This window comes from Kogia breviceps, chromosome 9 (genome assembly GCF_026419965.1).
Source record: "Kogia breviceps isolate mKogBre1 chromosome 9, mKogBre1 haplotype 1, whole genome shotgun sequence".
Classification (NCBI taxonomy): domain Eukaryota; kingdom Metazoa; phylum Chordata; class Mammalia; order Artiodactyla; family Physeteridae; genus Kogia; species Kogia breviceps.
This window is the reverse complement of record NC_081318.1, coordinates 75,372,372-75,395,488: the sequence shown is the minus strand read 5'-3', so window position 1 is coordinate 75,395,488 and position 23,117 is coordinate 75,372,372. Positions and strand designations below refer to the sequence as shown.

The 23,117-nt window shown below is 35.6% G+C and overlaps 1 protein-coding gene across 9 annotated transcripts in view; it reads left to right on the top strand.

The window, feature by feature from the left end:
* HYCC1 (hyccin PI4KA lipid kinase complex subunit 1) overlaps positions 1-23,117 on the top strand; it is a 95,031-nt gene that overhangs the window by 60,267 nt on the left and 11,647 nt on the right. For 7 of the 9 annotated variants that reach the window (XR_010842260.1, XR_010842261.1, XR_010842259.1 and 4 more), the window contains exons 8-10: positions 8,727-8,843; positions 11,755-11,842; positions 12,537-12,696. Coding sequence is in view for 6 of the 9 variants with exons in the window: in XM_059074170.2 (XP_058930153.1) it covers positions 8,727-8,843; positions 11,755-11,842; positions 12,537-12,696 (365 nt within the window). In the remaining 3 variants the exon portion in view is untranslated. Of the gene's footprint in view, positions 1-8,726; positions 8,844-11,754; positions 11,843-12,536; positions 12,697-14,127; positions 14,166-17,723; positions 17,800-23,117 lie in introns of those variants that run through there. The other 2 variants (XM_067042661.1, XM_067042660.1) reach the window with 2 other exon arrangements.

Sequence of the window (23,117 nt, the reverse complement as noted above, 5' to 3'; positions counted from 1 at the left end):
ATTTCAATAGAATATTTAATTAGAAAAGGATCATACTATATAATTAAAAGAATGGAACGATTATGACCTTTCAGTTTTGGTCTTGTGGTTGGTTTCTGTTTTGTTTGTTTTTTTATCTGTCTGTTTATCTATCTATCTATCTAGGTAGTTATTTTTATTGTGCTCTAATTTGGTACCAAGAAGTAAGTAAGAGATACTGGTTTTTAAACTTTTCGTGTTAAAAAAACTTTAGCCAAGAGCTTGGTTAAGTAAATTATGGTAATCCTTGGGTATACTATGCAAATATTTAAGAATTCAGATTTAAAAGAGTACTTAATGACAGTATATATGGTGTGATTCCAGTGTTGACTGAATATGACCAGAATATTAACAATAGTTATGTCTACTTGGTGGAATTATAGTTTATTTTAATTTTTTTCCTGTGTGATTTTGTCATTTTCTACATTTTCTATGTTGAAGATGTTACCTTCTTTGTTTTTTTGGCCCTACTGCATGGCTTGCGGGATCTTAGTTCCCCAACCAGGGACTGAACCCACACCCTCAGCAGTGAAAGTGAGGAGTCCTAACCACTGGACCACCAGGGAAGTCCCTGTTACCTTTTTTTAAAAAAACAAAAACAGAAGAAAACAAAAAAAAAAAACAAGGCAGAGAAAATGCCTTTAGTAATTCAAGTAAATAAGGGAAAATATAGAATTAAGGAACTTGTAAAATAATTTAGATTTGGGAAACTTATTTAGAAAATGTAGCTTTGGAAAGTTAGTAAGAGGGAGGGTACATAGAGCAATACTTAGAAATCAAGTCAAAACAAAACAAACAAAAAAACCTAAATTGATTCTATTGAATAAGATAGAAAACCACGCAGGACCAGAGGGAGAGGGAGGTAACAAGGCAAGGGGCTTATTAGAGAAGATAGAGAAGTGGAGAGTCATTCAGATATTTCCTGAATTAGAGCATAAGTACATTTGCTGCACCTTAGAAGATGGTACCAGTGTGCCATGTCTCTCACTTACTCTTTCTAATATGTTTCTTGTTTTAAATGTTTTAAAGGCAGAGGTGCCCAGAGTTTTTGAATTTCACAGATCTGTAAAATTTCAAAAAAGCTGAAGTGGGTATTTACATGGTGTTGCCGACTCTGTCTTTTGTCAGGTCATTGTATTATAAATATCTACCGTCAACATTATTTAATGAAAGGGGAGAGTATTTTAACACCCAAAAGGGGTAGAATGGAAGGGAAGGACAACAGTTTATAAGTCAAAAGTGAGATGTTTAGCATTCCTTGTTTCTCATTTCAGTATGGTCCAGTGAAAATATTGTTATGCACTAAAATGAGTGTAAGAACCAACACTTCAGAAACATTGGCTTAAGGAGTAGTTCGATGCAGGAACTTTTCACCATAGAACTTAAAACACACTACTTTAAAGCAGTATTTTAGGTGGTAGGACCCAGGAATATTCTAATATAGAATATTAGAGCTTGAAGCTCTAACGTTCTAATACATACAGATGTTCTAACACAACCTCCTAAATAAGAACCATTGTTGATGTTTTCCTGAAATGACTGATGACAAAGTTAGGAAAGAACATGTGTCACTGGTTTCTGTCCTGTGTAACTACAATGCACTATCTTCAATATAGTTACTTTTATGTTCTGGGTAGAAAATTGCTAATATATCAATTTTACCTAACCAGGGAATTAGATAATCCTTTAAGAAGGCAAGTAAGAGCTGGTTTTGAAAACAAATAGAAACACCGATTACTTGAAAACTAGCTATAGGATTTTGGCCGAGGAAGATTTTAGTAGAAACATATTACATTAATTCTATGCCACAAGAAAAACTCTTGTATACTCACTAGCTATAAGAAAATGAGGGAGGAAAGAGATCTATGTAATTCAAAAGACTTAAACTGGGCTTCCCTGGTGGCGCAGTGGTTGAGAATCCGCCTGCCGATGCAGGAGACATGGGTTTGTGCCCTGGTCCGGGAAGATCCCACATGCCGTGGAGCAACTAAGCCCGTGAGCCATGGCCGCTAGGCCTGCGCGTCCGGAGCCTGTGCTCCGCAATGGGAGAGGCCACAACAGTGAGACGCCCACATACCGCAAAAAAAAAAAACAAAAAAAAAAAACACAAAAGACTTAAACTATTTAATAATGCTAACTCTTAAGCCACAGAACATGATGTAATAGGAACTCCATCAAATTTATCGTTTCCATCTTTTTTAGTTTGCTTTTGTTTCCCTATTAATGTATTCTCAATAGTTTAAAATCTAGTTATTTATTTCTCTTAACTCTGGATTCTCTTAATCATTTATCAGATATTCTAATTAAGGTGTACACTTTAAAGATGTATAGCAAAGAACTAGAAAGCACTAGTATCTAATCAAGCAAAGTCTAGTCCAGAGCTATGGAAGGAAAATTAGTTATAGAACTATGGTGATAAGTAAGTTATAAATGATTATGATAGTTAAAGTACAAGAGATTCCTGATGATCTTAGTCCTGGTGCAGGTTTTCCTGAAGAATAAAATAAAGTGATCACACTGTGTTATGGCTAATCAAGTTGTTTTGGCCATGTGGCAGTTGTTTCAGATTGCTGATTAGTTTGGTTGTTGATGATAATTATGCCAAAATGATAAAGTGGGTTATCTAGGAGGAAGGACACATAAATGCAACCAGAAAAATTTCGTGGAATACCTGAGCTAGGTTCAGTGACAAATGTGTTCTGTTCTTTTTTTAACCTTCTGATTGTAATGAATCGTGGAATTAAAACAATCCTGGACACTTCCTACCCTCCACGCATACATACAAATCTATTCTACTGGTCAAAAATCTGTTCAGTTAACTATAAGCTTTGCTTCAGTTAACTGTAAGCAGACTGATGGCCAGCTTGATAGCCTGTGTTCTCCTCCTACATATGTGCATGGACCACTAGAAGAGAGATCTGAAAGGAGGCAAGAGGTAGACTGAGTTTTAGTCAGCAAGTTTTTATTTTCTGCTAGTACTAAATATTACATATGGCCCTCCTAAAAGCAACATACCCACCAATACTACAAATAAGTTTTATTAGTATATTCCTAAGTCCTCTAAATTTGGGGAAGTCTTTTTTTCTTTTCTGTTGAGCATCTCTTTTAATAAACTTGTGTTTAAGAAATGGCTTATCTTGCCTGTTGATGTAGAATATAAATATTAAAGATGAAACTGTACTGAGCTGTAAATTAAATTTTCCCCCATTGTCTAAGGGACTGTCCTGATTTTGTTCACTTGGTGAGTCACCTCGGTGACTGACTTGAATATGTACTGCTAGGGATTCTTGATCAGTGTATTTGTTCCTGTGAATCTGTAATGAAACCCTGACCCACTCTTGATTCCTAAATCAGCCTTCCTGATCACTGAACAGATTTCTTCTTGTTTTGTCTATAAGGGACAGCTTTGTGCAAATAAACCATCTTGTGGATTAATTTTCCTGACTGATAAAATGATAGAGAGAGAGAGAGAGAGAGAGAGAGAGGGAGAACAAGCTCTTAGCACAGTGTATGCCACTTTGTTATCATTAAATAAATGATAGCTAGTACCCCAATGATGAACACACATGTTCACTATAGATACACAGCCGCTCTTTCTTTTTTCCCACCTGTTTGCAGTTGCCAGCCGTTCTAGAGCATATCTTATACTTGGAAATTCCTTGTTGAAAGAACCTACAGTTGACTTTTCATTGCTTATTATTTACTTTGTACACCTTTCCACCTTTGTAAATCTTCTCCATCCTTCCTTTACAACCCATCTGAAATAATCTCTTCTCCAGCAACTTGAGCACTATTTTTTTTTTTTTTTTTTTTTTTTGCGGTACGTGGGCCTCTCACTGTTGTGGCCTCTCCCGTTGCGGAGCACAGGCTCCAGACGCGAAGGCTCAGCGGCCATGGCTCACGGGCCCAGCCGCTCCCCGGCATGTGGGATCCTCCCGGACCAGGGCACAAACCTGTGTCCCCTGCATCGGCAGGCCGACTCTCAACCGCTGCGCCACCAGGGAAGCCCAAGCACTATTTTTGTGTATGGTATTCTCTTGAGGAAAGTGATAGAAGATGCAGCCTTTATTAGGCTCCTAATTTCAAAGAGCAGAAACATGAGAAAAGTGCTCATTACTGTATAGGAATTCCTTCCATTTTCCTTTTCTCCCTTATTCCCCCACTTTTTCTGCTCTCCTGGCCTTCTCACCTCCCCTCTCCTATTTAAAAAGCAGAGCAGAAAAGGAAGAGGTTTTGAAATTGGTTAGTTTTATTTCATAGTCTATGTATTTTATCCAGATGGATAGGAAATAGGACTGGACCAAATTTTAAATATTTCTCAAGTTAAAAAATAGAAAAATCATTGTTTCCCTTTTTTTCTAGCTATTTTCTACTCACTGGTCTGATGATCTAATGATAGTAGTTAATCTATTTTCTATTCTACTTTAAGTTCTAAATAAATATTCTCTCCAGGCAACCCCACTGGAATTGGGCTTTCTAATCATTTTGTCGTTTGTAATTCAGTATATTGAGAACAATCTCCCAGGTTTTCTCTCAGTCTAAGAAAGAGATAGTATCTCTCAACAGAGAATGAGAATCATGGCAGTAGTTTCCCTCACTTACAAATTGATACTTAGAACTTCTTCCAGAAATGTATTGACAGGGCTTCCCTGGTGGCGCAGTGGTTGAGAGTCCGCCTGCCGATGCAGGGGACATGGGTTCGTGCCGCGGAGCGGCTGGGCCCGTGAGCCACGGCCGCTGAGCCTGTGCGTCCAGAGCCTGTGCTCCGCGGCGGCAGAGGCCACAGTGGTAAGAAAGAAATGTATTGACAAATATGCCTTCTAAAAGGAACTTTATTTTATCATGGTTTGTGAATTTGGGAGATACCTATATGTGACCGCAGAGTAAGTTTAATACAGCAGTGGAGGTTAGGCCACTTAGCTGCTCTTTCATAAGGTCGTGGCCTTATGTTTTGGATTTGTAAAGGGAAGTCAGGCAACTTCAGGATACCCTCTGATGAACAGAGGAGTCAGGCATTCATGTGACATGTAGCTTTGTTGATTGTTTTTGCTTTGTTCTGCATTTTATGTAAATTCAGTGAAGGATCTATGCGAAAAGAATATCTTTGAAGAGAGCATTCAGAGTACTGATGAGTAAATCAGAATTCTTAATTATTAAAAGCAAGGACTGGAGAGGCCTTCCCTGGTGGTGCAGTGGTTAAGAATCTGCCTGCCAATGCAAGGGACACGGGTTCGATCCCTGGTCCAGGAAGATCCCACATGCCGCGGAGCTACTAAGCCTGTGTGCCACAACTACTGAGCCTCTGCTCTAGAGCCCGCGAGCCATAACTACTCAGCCCACGTGCTGCAACTATTGAAGCCCATGTGCCTAGAGCCCGTGCTCCACAACAAGAGAAGCCACTGCAATGAGAAGCCCACACACCACAACGAAGAGTAGACCCCGCTCACCACAACTAGAGAAAGCTGCACACAGCAACGAAGAACCAAAGCAGCCAAAAATTAATTAATTTTTTTTAAAAAAAAGAACTGGAGAAACGAGGGTAAAGAGTTGCCATTATGAGTTATGCTGTAGCTGGCTAGCACTAGATTATTTTAGGTCTCAGCTCAATGTTACCTACTTGGAGAGATCTTCCATTATCATCTTTTCTATAGTAGCACCTTCCCACCCCAGTTTATTTCCTTTTAGCACTTATAACATTGTTATTACCTTGTTTGTTCATTTGGTATAGCCTGTCAACTGCTGGAATATCATGAGGTCAGGAACTTTGGTGTTTTTTTCACTGGTGTCTCCTTAGAGTTCAAGAGAAATGCCTAGCATACAATAAAAACTTAATAACTATTTGTTCAATGAATGAATGATAGGTGATCTCTTCCACTTCAGATTTGTGATCCGTTAAGTACAATTATGATTAAAGGAAATAATTCAGTTTTTATTTTTAAAAAATCTTTCATTGATAAATGCAAAATTCCTGAAGTCACTTGCTACAGTTTGGGTAAAGTTTTAGTAGTTATTAATAACTAACTGCTAAAAAACAAACAAAAAAACAAAACCCCCCAACTGCTATGATCTGAATGTTTGTGTTCCCCCCATCCCCAGTGTCTTATGTTGGAATCTTAATGCCCAATGTGATGGTATTAGGAAGTGGGGCCTTTGAGAATGGGATTAGTGTTCTTAGCCAGATCTCCCTCTCCCCTTCTGCCATGTGAAGATATAAGAAGAACTCTCCAGCCTCGAAGAGGGCCCTTGCCCGACCATGCTGATACCCTGATCTTGTGATTCCAGCCTCTAGAACTATGAGAAATAAATTTCTGTTGTTTATAAACTACTCCGTCTGTTGTATTTTGTTATAACAGCCCAGACGGACTAAGACACTAACCCTTTGCACTTCTGAATAAAGAAGTAAATACAGCCTCTAACAGATAACTGCTTATTTCCTTATAGGTAGCTAGTAGAGAAAACAAGAGAACCTGGAATCCTATTTCTTTTGTGAATTGAGAGAACTATCTCTCTAGTTCTTACCTAAAGTAAATTTAAAAGTTGATTGACCATCCTAGAGCTATGACAATGTTTTTTAAAAATTGTGTAATAACAGCAATAACTTATTTTTCTGACCATATTCTCTTTCTTAAACCGTATACTTCTTTCCTGATTTCTAAACCTGTGTATCCAATTCAGCAAACATCTTCATCAAGATGTCCCATAGATACCTTGTAAGAGTTAGAACTCTTTCTGTTGCAACTGACTGATACCTACGTAAAACTACCTAATATCAAAGGGAAACTTTTTGGCTGTTAGTACCTGGGAGGAGCAGGGATGGAACTGGCTTCAGGGTCAACTAGATGCAGAGGCTCAACTGTTATCAGGCTATTCTCTCCTCTCTCTCTCTTACCTCATTTTCATCTGTTGGCATTGTACTTTTTTTTTTTTACTGAAGATAGGCTTCTTCTATGTGGTAAGAGCAGTGACCACAGGCAGCTAAAAGCTTACATTGTCTTCCTTTAGTGAACTCAGGGAAAAGAACATCTCTCCCAGGTTCACTATGAAAAACAATCCAGCAAGAGTTTCGATTGTGCCATCTGAAGCTTATACAAACCCCTATAGGGCCAAGTTGTATAGTAGTAGTATTGGAAGGGTACTGTATCAGGTTAAATATTGGTTTGGCTGTTTTAACAGAAATAACGGTAACTTAAATAAAGTGGCTATTTATTTTTCTTTCACATAAAAGTCCAAGCTGATAGATGGTCTGAGGGCAGATTGGCTCTGTTTCTAACGTATTCAGGCTCCTTCTTTCTTGAGATTCTACCATTCCCTAGGGTGTTACTCTTGTCTGTATGGTGATGGATCACTACTATTACATCTGCCTTCTATCCTGAAAGCAGGAAGAAAGAGAGTGGAAGGCAAGCAGCTGCCTTTTAAGGGTACAGCCTAGAAGTTGTACGACTTCAGTTAACAGACCACTGTCCAGAACTAGTCACTTGGTCACACTTAGATGCAAGGAAGCCTAGGAAATATGGTCTCTAGCAGGTGGCCATAGTTCTAGTTAAAATTGGTTGGGGAGTATGGAGGAGAGTATGCCTTTATATATGTTATTAAAAGGAAGAAGGGAAGAATAGATCTTAGAGTAGCGATCTCTTGTCACAGGCAGTTTTATTGTCAGCCTCAACATAATCACATGGTTATACTTAATTTTATAGGGGGAGACTACTTCCTAAAGGTAAGAGGGATAGAGGTACTATTAATGGAAGACATTGGGGGTGGGAGAGAGGGCATGACAGACAAAAGTGACACCTATATTGTATACCTAAAAATAAACATGTCTGAAACTTAGCACCTTCCAAAACAGTATGTATTACTTGTCCTAATTGATTTAGTGGCACTACCAGCCAGTCAGCTATCCAAATCCCCCAATAAATGTGGGGATAATTATACATTCCTCTTATTCTTTCCTTTTCACTCCCTGATGTTACTTTCTTTTTTGGGGGCTGCATTGGGTCTTCGTTTCTGCACGTGGGCTTTCTCTAGTTGTGGTGAGCGGGGGCTACTCTTTGTTGCAGTGCGTGGGCGCGCAGACTTCAGTGGTTGTGGCACGTGGGCTCAGTAGTTCTGGTGCATGGGCTTAGTTGATCCACGGCACGTGGGATCTTCCTGGACCAGCGATCAATGCATTGGCAGGCAGATTGTTAACCACTGCGCCACCAGGGAAGTCCCCTCTTATGGTATTTTAACATTAAAATTTTTAATCTATCTGAAATTTATTAAGATATACTGTATGAAGTTTGAGTCTAATTTTAGAATACTTTTTTGGAGCCTGCAGTTTGTGTCAAGAACTTTATCGGGAATAGAGGATCATACCACTGATCTATTCATGATGAATAGTGCTGAGTTTCATGTTTTATGGTTTTATGATGACCAAAAATCTTTAATAATTTGGTTAATAATAATGATTGATCAAAATTAGTGAACCAACTCTGAGAATCTGGTTCACTTACTTTATATTAACATACCCCCAGCTTTCTACATTTTTTCCCAGTCTAACTTACTCAGTAAAATGTTACAAACAAATGTTCTGTTTTGAAAGATTCTTTGTTTCATTGCTGTTTGGTTTGTCATGAGAGCATACCTTGTACATTGTTGGCTTATAAATGTTAAAAAATAAATTACCTTAATTTTTACTAATTTTACAAATATATTTATTTTGGTCTTTGTAGAATCTGTGTTTGTGGATATCCTCGACAACATGTAAGAAAATACAGAGGTGTAAGTAGCAGGGTACCGGTTTCTTCAGGATTCATGGTGCAAATGTTAACAGGAATTTATTTTGCCTTGTAAGTTTATTTCATATACAAAGTTAACCTTTGATCTCTTTGGAAAATTATAGTCTGTTATTTTATTGTTACTATATTATAATCTCAATAAACAATCAGCATATTTTTTTGAAAAAAATATGAATCAGTATCTTGATAACAGTTTTATTATTTAAAACATATCTTTTAATAGTCCAAAGAATTTGTAACCAACTAAAACACTTCACCGTCTTTCTTTAATTCAGGGACAGAATGAAAATTAGTGACACCTAAATACACTTACAGTTTCTTTCTTCATTACTCAATTTTTTTTTTTTGCTGTAATTTCCAAGTAGCATTTTTTCCCTAATGAAGATCTCTTTTCCATTTCCAGAAATTTTAATTCTTGAGCAACATCTTAGAGCCTCTTTCATCAAAGTTTATTATGAATTTGCTATTAATTTCTAATATTAATGCTCAGTCTTACTTGATACTTGAGATATTAGTATTTTTCTTTGCACCCTATCTTTTACTACTTTGTACTTCTCTTACTACACATATCTTACTATACTTTATATTATATTCACTTGATACCTTAATTTTCCCCAGTAGGTTATAAGCTTCTTAACTGAAGGCAGAATTTATGATCTTTGGGCCAAATCTGGCATGCTCCCTGGTTTTTAAAAAGTTTTATTGAAAAGCAGTGATATCTGTTTGTTTATGTATTGTCTGTGGCTGCTTTTGTGCTACAGTGACAGAGTTGACTAGTTGCAGTGGAGACTGTATGGCCCACGAGCCCAAAATATTTATTATCTGGCTCCTTAAGAAAAAGTTTCTTGACCCCTGTGTTAGACCATTAGTATTGTCCCACAGCTCTTAGATTCTCTGATCTATTTTATTTTCTCTCCTTTTTGCTTTGTGTTTCTGATTAAGTTTTGTTGATCCATCTTCATGTTCATTGATTCTTTCCTTGACTATGTTGAGTCTACTAATGAGCCCACTGAGGGGGTTCTTCATCTCTGTTACTGTGTTTATTTTTAGCCTTTTCATTTGGCTTTTTCTTATAGTTCCTATCTCTCTGCTAAACTACCCATCCATTCATACATGTTGTCCCTCTTTTCCACTAGACCATTTAATATATTAATCTCAGTTATTTTAATTTCCCAGATAAGTACAACATCTGAGTCATCTCTGAATTTGGTCCGGTTGTTTTTTGTCTCTTGATAGTCGGTTGTTTTCTTCTTTCTTTTTGTGTGCTTTGTAATATTTGATTGATCATTATTTTGTTCATGGGTAGTACAGTAAAGATTGAGATAAATATTATTTATGCCTGGAAATGGATATGCCTCTTTTCTAGGATGCTAGTAGAGTTTTTGTAGGCCGGAGTGAGCTGGGACTGGATTCGTTGCTGCTATGATTACCTATATTGCACCACCTACTTCAAATTCCTTTTATGTTACCTGCTACTTATTGCTGGAGGGTTTTTCCTCAATACTCTTGCTCCATCCTCAGCTTTTAGCTTTCCCAGTGTGTCTATACCTCAGAGAGGGTCTCCCTCCATGTTCTTGCCCCTCCTCCAGCAGTAGAGTGCTGCTGCATGTTTCTAGATGTATACTAGCCTGGTTGGGGGTGGGAGGGAGGAGAAGTGGTGTTTTCTGATGTCCTCGTCTGGCCTCAGTTCTAAGCAGGCCTTATGTCCCTGCTTATCTGGGTGGGAATTCCTCATTGGTCCTGCCCCTCCTCCAGTGGTAAGATACCCCTGGCCTTCCTTCTTCTCAGCATAGGATGATTTCCTGATCCTCCCCTACATGTAGAGGCTTTTTTTCTTTTTCTCTCCCTCACAGCAAGAGTGAGTTGGTCTTCACCTCCACCCTCGGGGTGAAAGGGTTTGCTGCTCTTTCCCCAAAGCCTTTAAACTTTTGTTCCACTGAAAGTGTCTGGCTGGATCTTGGTGCCTTTCCTGTTCTGTTGGCCACTCTTCTCCTTCAGGCCTGCACTACAAAGAGCAGCTTTCTCTGGTCCCCCGCCTTGCGCTTCATTTTTCTTCCAGAGTTTTTGTACTCTTGTACTGGCCCACACCTGGCTTTTAGAAATTTGTTGAAAAGTTTAGCTGATTTCTTTCTACCCACTTGCATTGTGGCCTCACTCTCTTCAGGGGCACCTGGCTGCCATTGGGTTTTGGGCTACTTGGTTGCCCTGTGACTTTATTTAGCTCCTTGTTGGATTCATGAGAAGTTATGATTTTGTAGATTACCTGGCTTTATCTTGTTTTTAGGGTGAGAGCAATGCTGCTTCCATTATTTAGGCCTCACTTGCATGCTTGATGTAATTCACACTTCTTTATTTTGTTGTCAGATGAGCAAGCCATTATTTCTCTGTCCATTCCATCATTTAGCCAATTTTTAGGAAGAGTTTGGCCATATCTTTGAAAGTTAATATACACATGTACTTTTTTCCCAATATCTCTGTGATATTTGCAGCATATGTCACATACACTTCTAAATGACTATGTGAATACAAAGAAGTAACTACTTAGGATGCTGCAAGCCACAGTAGTTGTAGATTTTCATTAAAAACCATGGGAGTTACAGAGTAGTTTGATCATAAAGTGTTCTGAACATTATTCTAAGGTATGTAATTTATTATGCTCTGACTTGTTTTGAAAGCGTAAAGTGCTTTGAGATTGCCTAGCTTTTGGGCTGTCTGTTCTATAGACATGTTCTTTAGAGAAGAAATGTACATCTGTAAAATTTTCTTTGCTCTTAATAGGCTTTCAGATACAGTTGAAAGGAATTTAAAGATTTAGAAATATATATTTAATGAGGGTGGGATGCTAAGCAATGGGCTAATACAATCTATTATTTTCCTTATTAAAGATAAACAATTTCTCATTATATCTTGTTCAGTTATATAGAATTAATTTAAAATAATTGTACTTCATTTAATTTTATAGTTATAATGGAGAATGGGATCTAGCTCAAAAAGCATTGGATGATATTATATACAGAGCCCAGCTAGAATTATATCCAGAGCCATTGCTGGTAGGTGTCTCATTTATGTAAATTTTGTAATTTAAAATTTCTCAATTTAGAACTATAAATTGAGAAGTAGCCATTTGTAGTGCATTAATACATGATTAATACTCAGTGATTCATGTTCCTGTTATAGTACAGAAATTTGTTCCTCAAAAAACGTATATATAATTTGAAGATTTCATTAGACTAACGTCTTAGCCTGATATGAATAGTCATTTTCACTTCTAAGAATATTCTCATTAACATGCTCAAGCTGCATTTATTAATTATCATTAGGCATTTGGAAATATAATTTAGTATTTTGGAATTTTAAATTTCATCACATATATTTTTAACCATGTCTCCTTCTGCGTTCTTACTCCTCATTTTAGAGGATCTTATGAAAGATCTTGAAGAAATTATTCTTTTTAAAAATCTGTTAAAATTTAGCATCTTGGGATAAACAACAAGGTCCTAATGTCTTGCGCAGAGAACTATACTCAATATCCTGGGATAAACCATAATGGAAGAGACTATAAATAAAGAATGTGTCTGTGGATAACTGAGCAAGTTTGCTGCACAGCAGAGGTTGGCACAACATTGTCAATCAGCTCTACTTCAATAAACAAAATTGAAAAAAGAATTTAGCATCTTGTTTTATCTAAGGGTATAATAATACATCTGTTTAATGCCAATCTTGAACTGTATTTTCCCTTCTTAGGTTGCCAATGCAATACAGGCTTCATTGCCTCATGGTGCCATGAAATCTAGTAAGGAGGGTACAAGGTGTATTCAAGTTGAAATCACACCAACTTCTTCTAGAATATCAAGAAATGCAGTAACCAGCATGTCAATAAGAGGTCATAGGTGGAAAAGACACGGTAAGAAATAAAACACTCCTCAAATTAGAGGATTGTTATTGCTGTCCCCTTCTTCTCTGTACTTAAGGTGCTGTAATTCCTAAATTTAGTAAATAATATCATAGTGGCATGGAATAAAGAGCTGTTGGATCACCTTTAACTTTTCATTTGTTATCCATGAATGGCAGGCAATAAGAATACAGAGCCCCTTGTGTTACATATACGGTTGAAAATTTATTTAAACATTGTACTGGCTTTTAAATTTTATTTCAACACAGTAGGAGAGTAGGAAATGCATTTTTCAATTATTAATACATTTTAGGTTTTTATTCACAACTGTTTGCAAATATTCCTTAATGTTTTTGATTTTTCAACTCTTTAGCAGGTAAACTTGCATATTGAAACGGAACAATCAATAGGGACTTTAACATTTTCTTCTGGACGTCTTGGTAAAGAATCCCATGGTATTGATACAACTCTAGGCATTTCTATTTTCTAGAAGTTAATTTTCTTGTAAGATTGTTTGTCCCTTCCTGACTGCTTCATTTTATTATTTAAAAATTCTACTGGAAGTGAATTTTATTTACCATGACCTTCTTAATGCTTTCCATCTCTCTCCATTTTCTTATAACTTATTATTTTTTATTTAATTTCTTATTCTTTTTATACTCGCCTCCTACCTAGAAGTTGTTGTAGTGGGCAAGAATCAGTGTAAGGAGATTACTATCACCTTCCTAGAAGTTAACCATAGAATGGGAAGCAAAAAGCCATTTCTTTGCTCCAAGCAAACATATATTGGAGTAAAACAAAATCGATTGTCTGTTTTCTCCTTCCTACAAACTGCAATGAAAATGGTAGCTCCTTTTGGTATATTTGATAGTTCTAGTTGTCTCTGTGATATCTATAGAGAAAATGCAAAAGTGAGAAGAGTGAGATTATTCACAACGAAATAGAAAGTTGATGATGAGAACAGTTGCCATTGTTTCTACTCAGGGAATCTAGGAGACAGTATGTCCAAAAAAAAATGATGATGAAATTTTCCAGCTTAACCAATTATCATTTTCAATCTTTTCCTTTTTTAAAGTAATGTGACCAGTTCTCGGAAGTCCTTTAGGAAGGCACAAAAAAGGTAGTAAATATTTGCCATTTTCAAGGCAAATTATGCTACCGTTTAAAACATATAGTCAGCGTCTAAACATACATCAGTTTCTTCAGTGAAAATTATGCTACAGTTTGGGACTAGATTACAGGTAGAAAGTCATTTAATTAGATATCACCATGTTCCCCTAGAGATCCATTTTCTGTTTAAGCATTAGCAAGTGAAAATATACACAGAGGCAATGAACCAGATCGTATGAGTCCGTTGTGGCCATAACTGCTCCAAAATTACCACTACAGGAAATGCAAGAGTGAATTTTAATTCATTTTTCACTTTCCTTTCTTTCTATTTAGGTGGACATATTGGGAACTAGGGGAAAAATATAGGTCCTGCAGTTAAAAATGTGAAATATTGAAGTTTAATTGTATTTGCACGTATGTATGTGTGAAAGAAGATTTGTGTTTGTGTCCATAAGTGCATTTAATGGAATAAGATGTGTACCGTGCAATAAAATAGAAATCATTTGCCAGAAATATTATATAGCAGTAAATTACCAAAATGAGAAAAGACTACTTGAATTTATTGTATATACTAGATTCTTACATATCTTCCAGATTTTATATTGGCTACCACTTGAAGGATTGGCACAGTGTCTTAAGGCTACAGCCTTAACCTTACCTGTCACCTGTCTCCCTACACTTGTTCAATCTTAACAACTCTAACACTTTGGCAACTCCTGTTTATGATAACAAAAAAGTCAAGGATGAGGATTTAAAGAGAACGAACTGTGAAAAGCAAGTCAGGTGCATGTAGAATGTAGCTAAGTCTTGTTTACCACTCTTCTGCAGTGTGAATTCTGTTTATCCAGTGGACTCTAAAATATTCCTAGTCCAAGGTCCTTATTTATCTCTACAGGTAGGTTGTATTCTCCCTTTTTAGAGTAGTCTTGGCTTTCCTTCCTAGAGCAGTATTTTTCATTGTTACCCTGTTTTGCTGAATCGAAAGCTTTTCTGTTTTCCATCTCCATGGTCCTGATTCCTATTTGAACACCTTATACTTGTCCTGGGCTCTAGCTGACACTGGCTTCTTGTGGGGAAGATAGGTATCTTTACTATAGTTCTTAAATATATAGATCATTCTCAAGTTGTAAATGGATTTTTAAATTAAATTTGTTTATATAAATTATGTTTATTATATTACATTCACATATGAATTATATATATAAATTATAACAATTTTATTTATACATTAATTTTTGCAGAAACAATGTTAAAGGGCATGTGGATTCCAGGGTGATCCACAAAAGTCTTATCATAATGTTTCTGAAACACAGCACTGTAGAATGTAAGCTTAGTTTATGACTGTGTGAAAACACATTTAGAGTTTCTTTGTTTGATGGAATGCTAAATGTGTTTCGTGTTCCACCTCTATCCCTACCATTCCCTTCCCACATCAACCCTCCCAGGAGGAGGGATTTCTTCCCAGACCCTGAACTGTATCATATTGTAGGAATATGGAATATGCAACTTTAAGGCAGTGATGATGAGGGTTGGGGAAGGAGAAGGGACAAGAAACATGAACTTTAAGGAATACTCTTTTTTTTAAACTCCTTGTCTTTTTCCTTGTTATTGCTAGTGCTGGGAAAGAAGAAAGCAATTGACCCTTTTTTTTTTTTTTTCTTTTCTTGGATCTCTTCCCTTTTTCTTCTCTTTTTTCTTTTATTCGTGTCTTTTTAAAAAATTGAGATATAATTGACATATAACATTAGTTTCAGGTGTACAACATAATGATTTAATATATGGATATATTGTGAAATGTGATCACAATAAGTCTAGTTAACATGCATTTCCACACAGTTACCCTTTTTTCCCCTCATGATGAAAACTTGTAAGATCTTCTCCTCTAAGCAACTTTCAAATACACCATACAGTCTTATTATTAACTATAGTCACCATGCTGCACATTACATCCCCAAGACTTATGTTTTTATGACTGGAAGTTTGTACCTGTTAATCACTTTCACCCATTTCACCCACTCCCACTTCACACCTCTGATCTCTGTATCTAGGAGTTTTTTCAGATTCCACATATAAGGAATCTCATATGGCATTTGTCTTTCTCTGTCTGACTTATTTCTTAGCATAATGCCCTCAAGGTCCATCCATGTTGTTACAAGTGACAGGAGTTCCTTCTTTTATGGATAAATAGTATTCCATTGTATATATACCACATTTTCCTTGTTCATTCATTTGTCGATGGACATTTAGGTTGCTTCCATATTCATGTCTTACTTTATTGCCTCTCTCCTTTTTTCACCATTTTCCATCCTAGCTGGGGAGAAGAGGGACAGGAGTAAATGAGGTTGTCCCACAGAAGCAGCCAAGCAGAACTTTCTTTTTTTCTTTCCATCTCCTTTTTTCATTAAGGAATATAGATAATTAAGCCATTAATGTGTTTGTACATCTGAGTCACCAAAAATTGCACACTCAAACGAATACATTAAATTGGAGCAGTTAATCACATGTATTCTTTTTCTTATTTGTAACAGAAAAAAATCTCTTTGTCTTTACAGCCAAAACCAATTCATGGTTTAGTCTTTCAAAAATTAATTTGGAACAATTTTAATCATTTGCATTCAAACATTTTTTTCTGAGCTCTTTTAGAATGTATCAATATTTCAGGATTTTCTGAAGCTTCACAGATCTGCTATTCTTTTCTTAAAGTTAGGAATTTATCTATAGTTTATATTTTAATGGAAAACGTTCTTTTGGAAGGTAAAAAATTACTTTAGCATTTCCACACATTTCAGAACATATATCCCTTGCCATCATCTTATTATTGTTAAATAACAACCCAAATTTCTAGAATTATATTTTGGACGGTTCAATTTTTAAATTATTATTATTAATAGACTTTATTTAAAACTTTTTATTATTAATTTTTGCGTTACGCGGGCCTCTCACTGTTGTGGCCTCTCCCGTTGCGGAGCACAGGCTCCGGACGCGCAGGCTCAGCAGCCGTGGCCCGTGCACAGGCTCAGCGGCCATGGCTCACGGGCCCAGCCGCTCCCTGGCATGTAGGATCTTCCCGGACAGGGGCACGAACCTGTGTCCCCTGCATCGGCAGGCAGTCTCAACCACTGCGCCACCAGGGAAGCCCAATAGACTTTATTTTTAAGAGCAGTTTTAGGCTCACAACAAAATTGAGTGGAAAGTACAGAGTTCCCATACACCCTCTGACTGCTGCCCTCTGTCAACATGCTTTATCCGCCCTATCAACATCCCAAGCCAGAGAGATGTCGCAAGGCCCTGTAATTTTAATTTCGATCAGACAGTGACTAAATAGGGTGATTTTAAAAGAAAGGTTGGTTTCAGCTGAAGTATTGTTTTGGAGAGACATGTTTGAGAACTAGTGTGTTTGCCTGATTTTCTCCACTTTTCACTTAATTATTTTAATATTGTACTGGCATGGCTTAACTTAATGTTGTGTTTTCATACTTTTTAAACTTTGTGTATCAATTTTTGAGAAAGTTTTAATGAATTCATAATTCCATGTCAATACATATGTTTGGAAAGTAAAATTACGATGTAAGAGTTGCTGCTTTTTTTTTTTTTTTTTACGGTATGCGGGCCTCTCACTGCTGTGGCCTCTCCCGTTGCGGAGCACGGGCTCCAGACGCGAAGGTCCTGCTGGCATGGCTGACGGGTCCAGCCGCTGCGCGGCATGTGGGATCTACGCGGACCGGAGCCCGAACCCTTATCCCTTGCATCGGCAGGCAGACTCTTAACCACTGCGCCACCAGGGAAGCCCGAGTTGCTGGTTTTGACTTTCAAGGGTCATAGTTTCAGAATTAATAGCTTTATATATATTTATATAGATTTATTTATATATATTTGTTAATTATTTTAAGCATATTGTGTTTCACTTAGTGTGTATTTTTTAAACCTAGATTTTTGAGCCACCTACAGATTGAGGGCTATTGAGAAGTCATAATTTGAAAGTAAAATGCAATTAGAGAAAGATAATAATTGAATAAAGATTTTAAAAAGCATTAAGGTAAGAGAAGAATGTGAGTAGAGTATGACTGTCACAAGAATCAAGATGAAAATTCCAATAAGAAAAATAAGATAAAACAGTGAAATAATCAATTTTTTAAATTAATAATAAAAATGCAGTTTTATTTTCTTAAATATTTATTACATTTAAAAAATAAACAGAGCTAAAAGGAAAACAAAAGGTATTTCTTTGTAATTATGCTTCTGTTCTATAGTTATTCTTAAATGTTGCTTCTAAAGCAATTTTCATTATCTACCATTTCAGCTATGAGAGCCCTTTTTCTTAAATCCCTGAATGATTCTCTACAAGATTCTATTATACAATCTATACTTATTTATTTCCTTGTACTTTTCCATTCCTTCTCCTCTCCCAGAGCAAATTTAATTGCTATTTTTTTTCTTTGTCTGTTTCCTCGGCACCACCACCACCATTATGACTCACTCTTCCACTTTTTAAAAAATTATCTATACTTGGAACAATGTAACAACTTTCCTCCTTTCTTTTAAAATGGTTGTTGAAATACCCATTCCATAAAAGTCCCCTAATTAAGTTATGGTTGCAAATAATGAGTGCTTATAATTTTTGCCAACTAGTTATCTGATAAAAGTCTTATCTAGTGAAATCCTAATTCTTTATTACTGCCCACCATTTTTCCACTTGTGTATTTGTGAGATAATGAGACAAGTCAGTGAAAAGCATTTCGGTATGCTTTAAAGCACTATGTAAAGGCTGACTTTTATTAATTTAAAACTATTTACTTTGTTTTATTAACTGCTCAATAATTGTATTCTTGATAAGCTTTTTTTAGCCAGCTTGCTATTCAAATCATCCTGTGATTGATTAACCCTTTCATTGGCTTTCCTCAATTTGAGACAGACATGTTTAGTTTGAGTGTAATATCAAACAAAAAAGTATACATATGTGATATAATAGTAACGATCAGTTTAATGATTTTTTTGTAATTTCTAAAGCCCTGAGGTATAGTACTGTATTATCTGACATGTATAACACCATTATAGTTAGGATTTTTTAGAATGTTGTTTTAATACCTGTCTCAATCCCAAATTGACAGGTAAATAGAATAGATTGAATTTGTATTCTCATTTATGTAAGGTTACAACTGTTTGCAACAGGTAGGTGTAACAATAAAAGCAATATTTGTAATATAGATTCTTTGAATTTTGCCCTACTTTTGGTCCTGGCATATGTTAAATGGTTTATTTATATTGCGTTTCATTATTTTGACTTAGGAGATCCAAGAGTACAGAGTTTTAAGCAGTGAAAAAGAATGGAAAATAAGTACTATATATATTTTTAAGTCTTCTAACTTAGTAATACCAAATCAGTACTCTGAGAATTTTAGAGTATTTAATTAATTATATGGAATGTTTAAGTGAAAAATGAAACAAAATATAGTTTACATAGAGTGAATCTAAAGAAAGTGAAGTTTCATGTTGTTACAGCTGTTTATTGCATTTTCAGCATTAAGTTCCTATTTAAAGGATGCCAAGGTAGTTAAATAAATTTAAACGATTGTAATAAAATTCAAAGATACTTGTGATTATGTTTTTAAAAAATGACCAAAAATGTGATTTGTTTCAGTTTTCCCAGTGATTTAGGACTAACTTATTAGATGAGATAAGAAATGGAACAATAAAAAGATGCGATTCCTGTTGGAAAATAGTTTATTTTAAACTGATTATTTAAAAAAATGGATATTGATTTAGAAAATGTTAATAAATTTCTAACATATAATAACATTGATAAAATAGGACATTAATAACTTTCTAACTTGAACAAATCAGAATAATTATGAGAGGTATATTTTAGTTAAATATTTAAAAAAGATTATTTGTAAATATTTCAAAACATTTAAGCTAGTCTTTCTAGATACTGCAGAAGGTAAATGACATAAATCTTGACATGAAACATTTATTTTGTGAATCAGATTTTATGACTTTATAAGTAAAGCATTTGAGGAAAAACAAAATTGCTGATAGTTATAAAAGCATTTTGAAAAATGAAGAAATGGTAATTTTAAACTCAAAAGTAGCAAACTTTAAAGAATTGGCTATTGGAATTTTACATGTGCAATTAGAAATTTATAATGCTTATGTTTTTATTTTTAAAATTGTTTATACTTTTTAAAGAAATTTAGAAAAAATCATTTTGAGAAGCTCCATTATTTTTAGATTCTAAAATGCTGTTTGCGGAACAAATTTTCTTTTCCCAATATAGATGATAAAACATTGGAACCAAATATAAGCATTTTCTTCTGACCAAACTTAGCATTGCATGAATTTTAACTGACATTTTTGATATTGACCTTTTACTCGTGGAAGACAAAATAATATATTAGAAAATATTGGGTGACCCAAAGAAAAAGGACATATTGACCAGAGAGCTAAACTACAATTGACACATGTGAACATTAGGCTTAAAGAGGAAGACAAGTAGTCTTAAGAATTCTGGCCAACTTTAGAAGCAAACAAAAAATCTTAGTTTATTCTAGATAAAATAAAGTAAAGTAATTTTCTCTACAGAGAAGCAAGATAGTTAAAATTATTGGTTTTATGAGGCAAAAATGGTTGTTTGTTCTACATTTTTTTTTCTTTTTTTTTTACTAAGGATGCCTTATATATTCTGGCTGTAGTTAAGGAACTTATTATTTATTGTTATTTATTATTGAGCTTTACCCTTCCCCCAACTTTTTTTTTTTTTTTTTCCCCCATCGGTACGCGGGCCTCTCACTGTTTGTGGCCTCTCCCGTTGCGGAGCACAGGCTCCGGACACGCAGGCTCAGCGGCCATGGCTCACGGGCCCAGCCACTCTGCGGCATGTGGGATCTTCCTGGACCGGGCCACGAACCCGTGTCTCCTGCATCGGCAGGTGGACTCTCAACCACTGTGCTGCCAGGGAAGCCCTATAGATAGTTTTTTAGTAGATGTTGCTTACCTTTTTGTGGTCTCTCTGGTCATGAGGATCTTTAATCATGGAGGATTCACCTGATCCAGCAGCAGTGTTGGCAGTTCTCAAAGAGATTTTTTTTTTATACTTGAGACTTAATAAAGATGACAGAAGTTATTGCAAGTAATTGAATTTACCTCGATAAGGAGAATTGTGTCATTTACTATATACACAAGTTAAAGACTTGCCTGTTCTTACTTAAGGAATCTGGTAATAGTTCCTAACCGGTGTGTCCGTAAATAAATTGTGCTTGTCCAGACTGTGTTTTTTCTTTGTTACCCAGGCTGCTCTTTTCTTACCTGGTAATTCTGCTTCTGGCTTCAGGATTAATATTACTAAATCTTAGTAATTCATGTTCTTGCTCAGAGTGCAGCCCCTTAACTGCCAGAACCTTATTCTGTGTTTCTATGGCAGCTTTACTTTAATCTGCCTTGCAAATTACTGGCCCAGGCTGTGGACTGTTACAGTGTTGTTCTTTCTAACCCAGGACACACTTAGTACTCAATACTTTGTGTTAATACAGATGTGACTTCTATTGATAAAGAATGCTAATAAAGTACCCAAATAATTTATCTGTGTACTTGTCAATGGCTGCCCATTGCAATCAGAACAAAGTCTGAGCTCTGTACTATGGCATAGGTAGCCCTGGTGATGTCTTACCTACCACTGTGACCTCATCTGAAGACCACTCTCACCTTTCTTCTAACCCTTCAACGTTCTAAGCCATTTCTGCCTTAGGAACTTTGTACTAGGAATTGGGGATATTTGAGCTGAGATTTGAATTATTAATAAGTGCCAGCTTGAACTCTCTTCCTCCACATTGTTGTGTAGCCAGTGCTTTTTCATCATTCAGATCTCAGTTCAAATATCCTTTCCTCAAAGAGGTCTTCCCAGACCACCCATCTAAAGTAGACTTTCTCCCCACTACCCTGCTTACTCTTTCCCATTCTTTTCTTCATTGCATTTTCCACTATCTAAAATTCTCTTGTTTACTTAATTCCCATACTACAATGTAAGTTCTGTGAAGGCAGTGTCTTTGTCTGTCTGGTTGGCCATTGTATCCCCAGGGTCTAAAACAATGTCTAGCATGTAATAGGTGCTCAAGAAGTAGTTGAATGCATGAATAAGTGAATAAATGATAAATTTATAGTGTAGACTGAGCAATTTGCTTCTTTTTTCCTTATTTTATTGAAAAACAGTGCAACAACATGATAGTAAACTGGGTAGAGGAATATTCACTTATAATCCCAGTACTTAAAGAGTTATCATTTTACAGTTTTTTTTCCATATGTATATGTATTTTTCATAGTTACGCTCTAATTAATTTTTTTTTTACATACTGTGCTTTTGTTAACACTGTCAAACATTTTCCCAAGTTCTCCTAGTAAGTCCCATTATTTTAATGGCTACATAATACCACATTGAGTTTATATTGCAGCATTTACTTAACCATTTCCTTAATATGCTAAATAATTTGTTTCTAACTTTTTGCTATTATGGATGACACTGCAATGAATAGCTTAATGAATATAGAAAACATTTGTTTTCCATTGAATAGAATGAATTGTAAACATTAAACTGGGTAATATGAAATTGTTCAGGTATTTTATGACATTTAAAATATATCTTATAAATTGTAAAGGAATATGTATGACTTTTTCCTGGGGTCTACTCTAAAATACTTTTCATAATTAATGTCAAAATTGTATGATACAGATTAATTTTTTTAAATGTCATCTTATTTTATTGATTTTGCAAATGAATTTGCAAGTACCTTAGGTCATAACCAGGTTCCTTTCTTTTTGTTTTTCTGGATTCACCTTGATTGTCTTTTTTTTTTTTTTTTTCCAGATTCCTTTAGACTTATGAATCAGTCTGAATACAGAGTTGTGTAAATTCTGTGAATAATAAATTGTTCCTTTATTTAAATTGTCGCTTTTAGTAAATAGGGCAGCTGTGAAAAAATAGAAGCTAAATCTAGGATAAAGAGTTTCATGAGTGACATACTGGAATAGATATTTGGGATTATAAAATTACATATGAGAGAAATCACAACTTTTCATGATCAGTTTTAATGATATTTGCAATTTGTTTCACCTTTTTTTTTTTCTCCCTCAAAGCCAGAAGAAATTTTGTAAGGAGAAATGATTTGAGTGCCTTTGAGAACCAATTTGGAAATGTCTATTGAAAGAATTCTTTAACTCTCCTCATATCTGTACATGGAGAGAATGTTACCTATTTATAGAGGTTATACAAATAAAATATTCTCTGAAAAGTTTCTCTTTGGATCTTTTTTGAACTTTTCAAATTATTTGAAGTC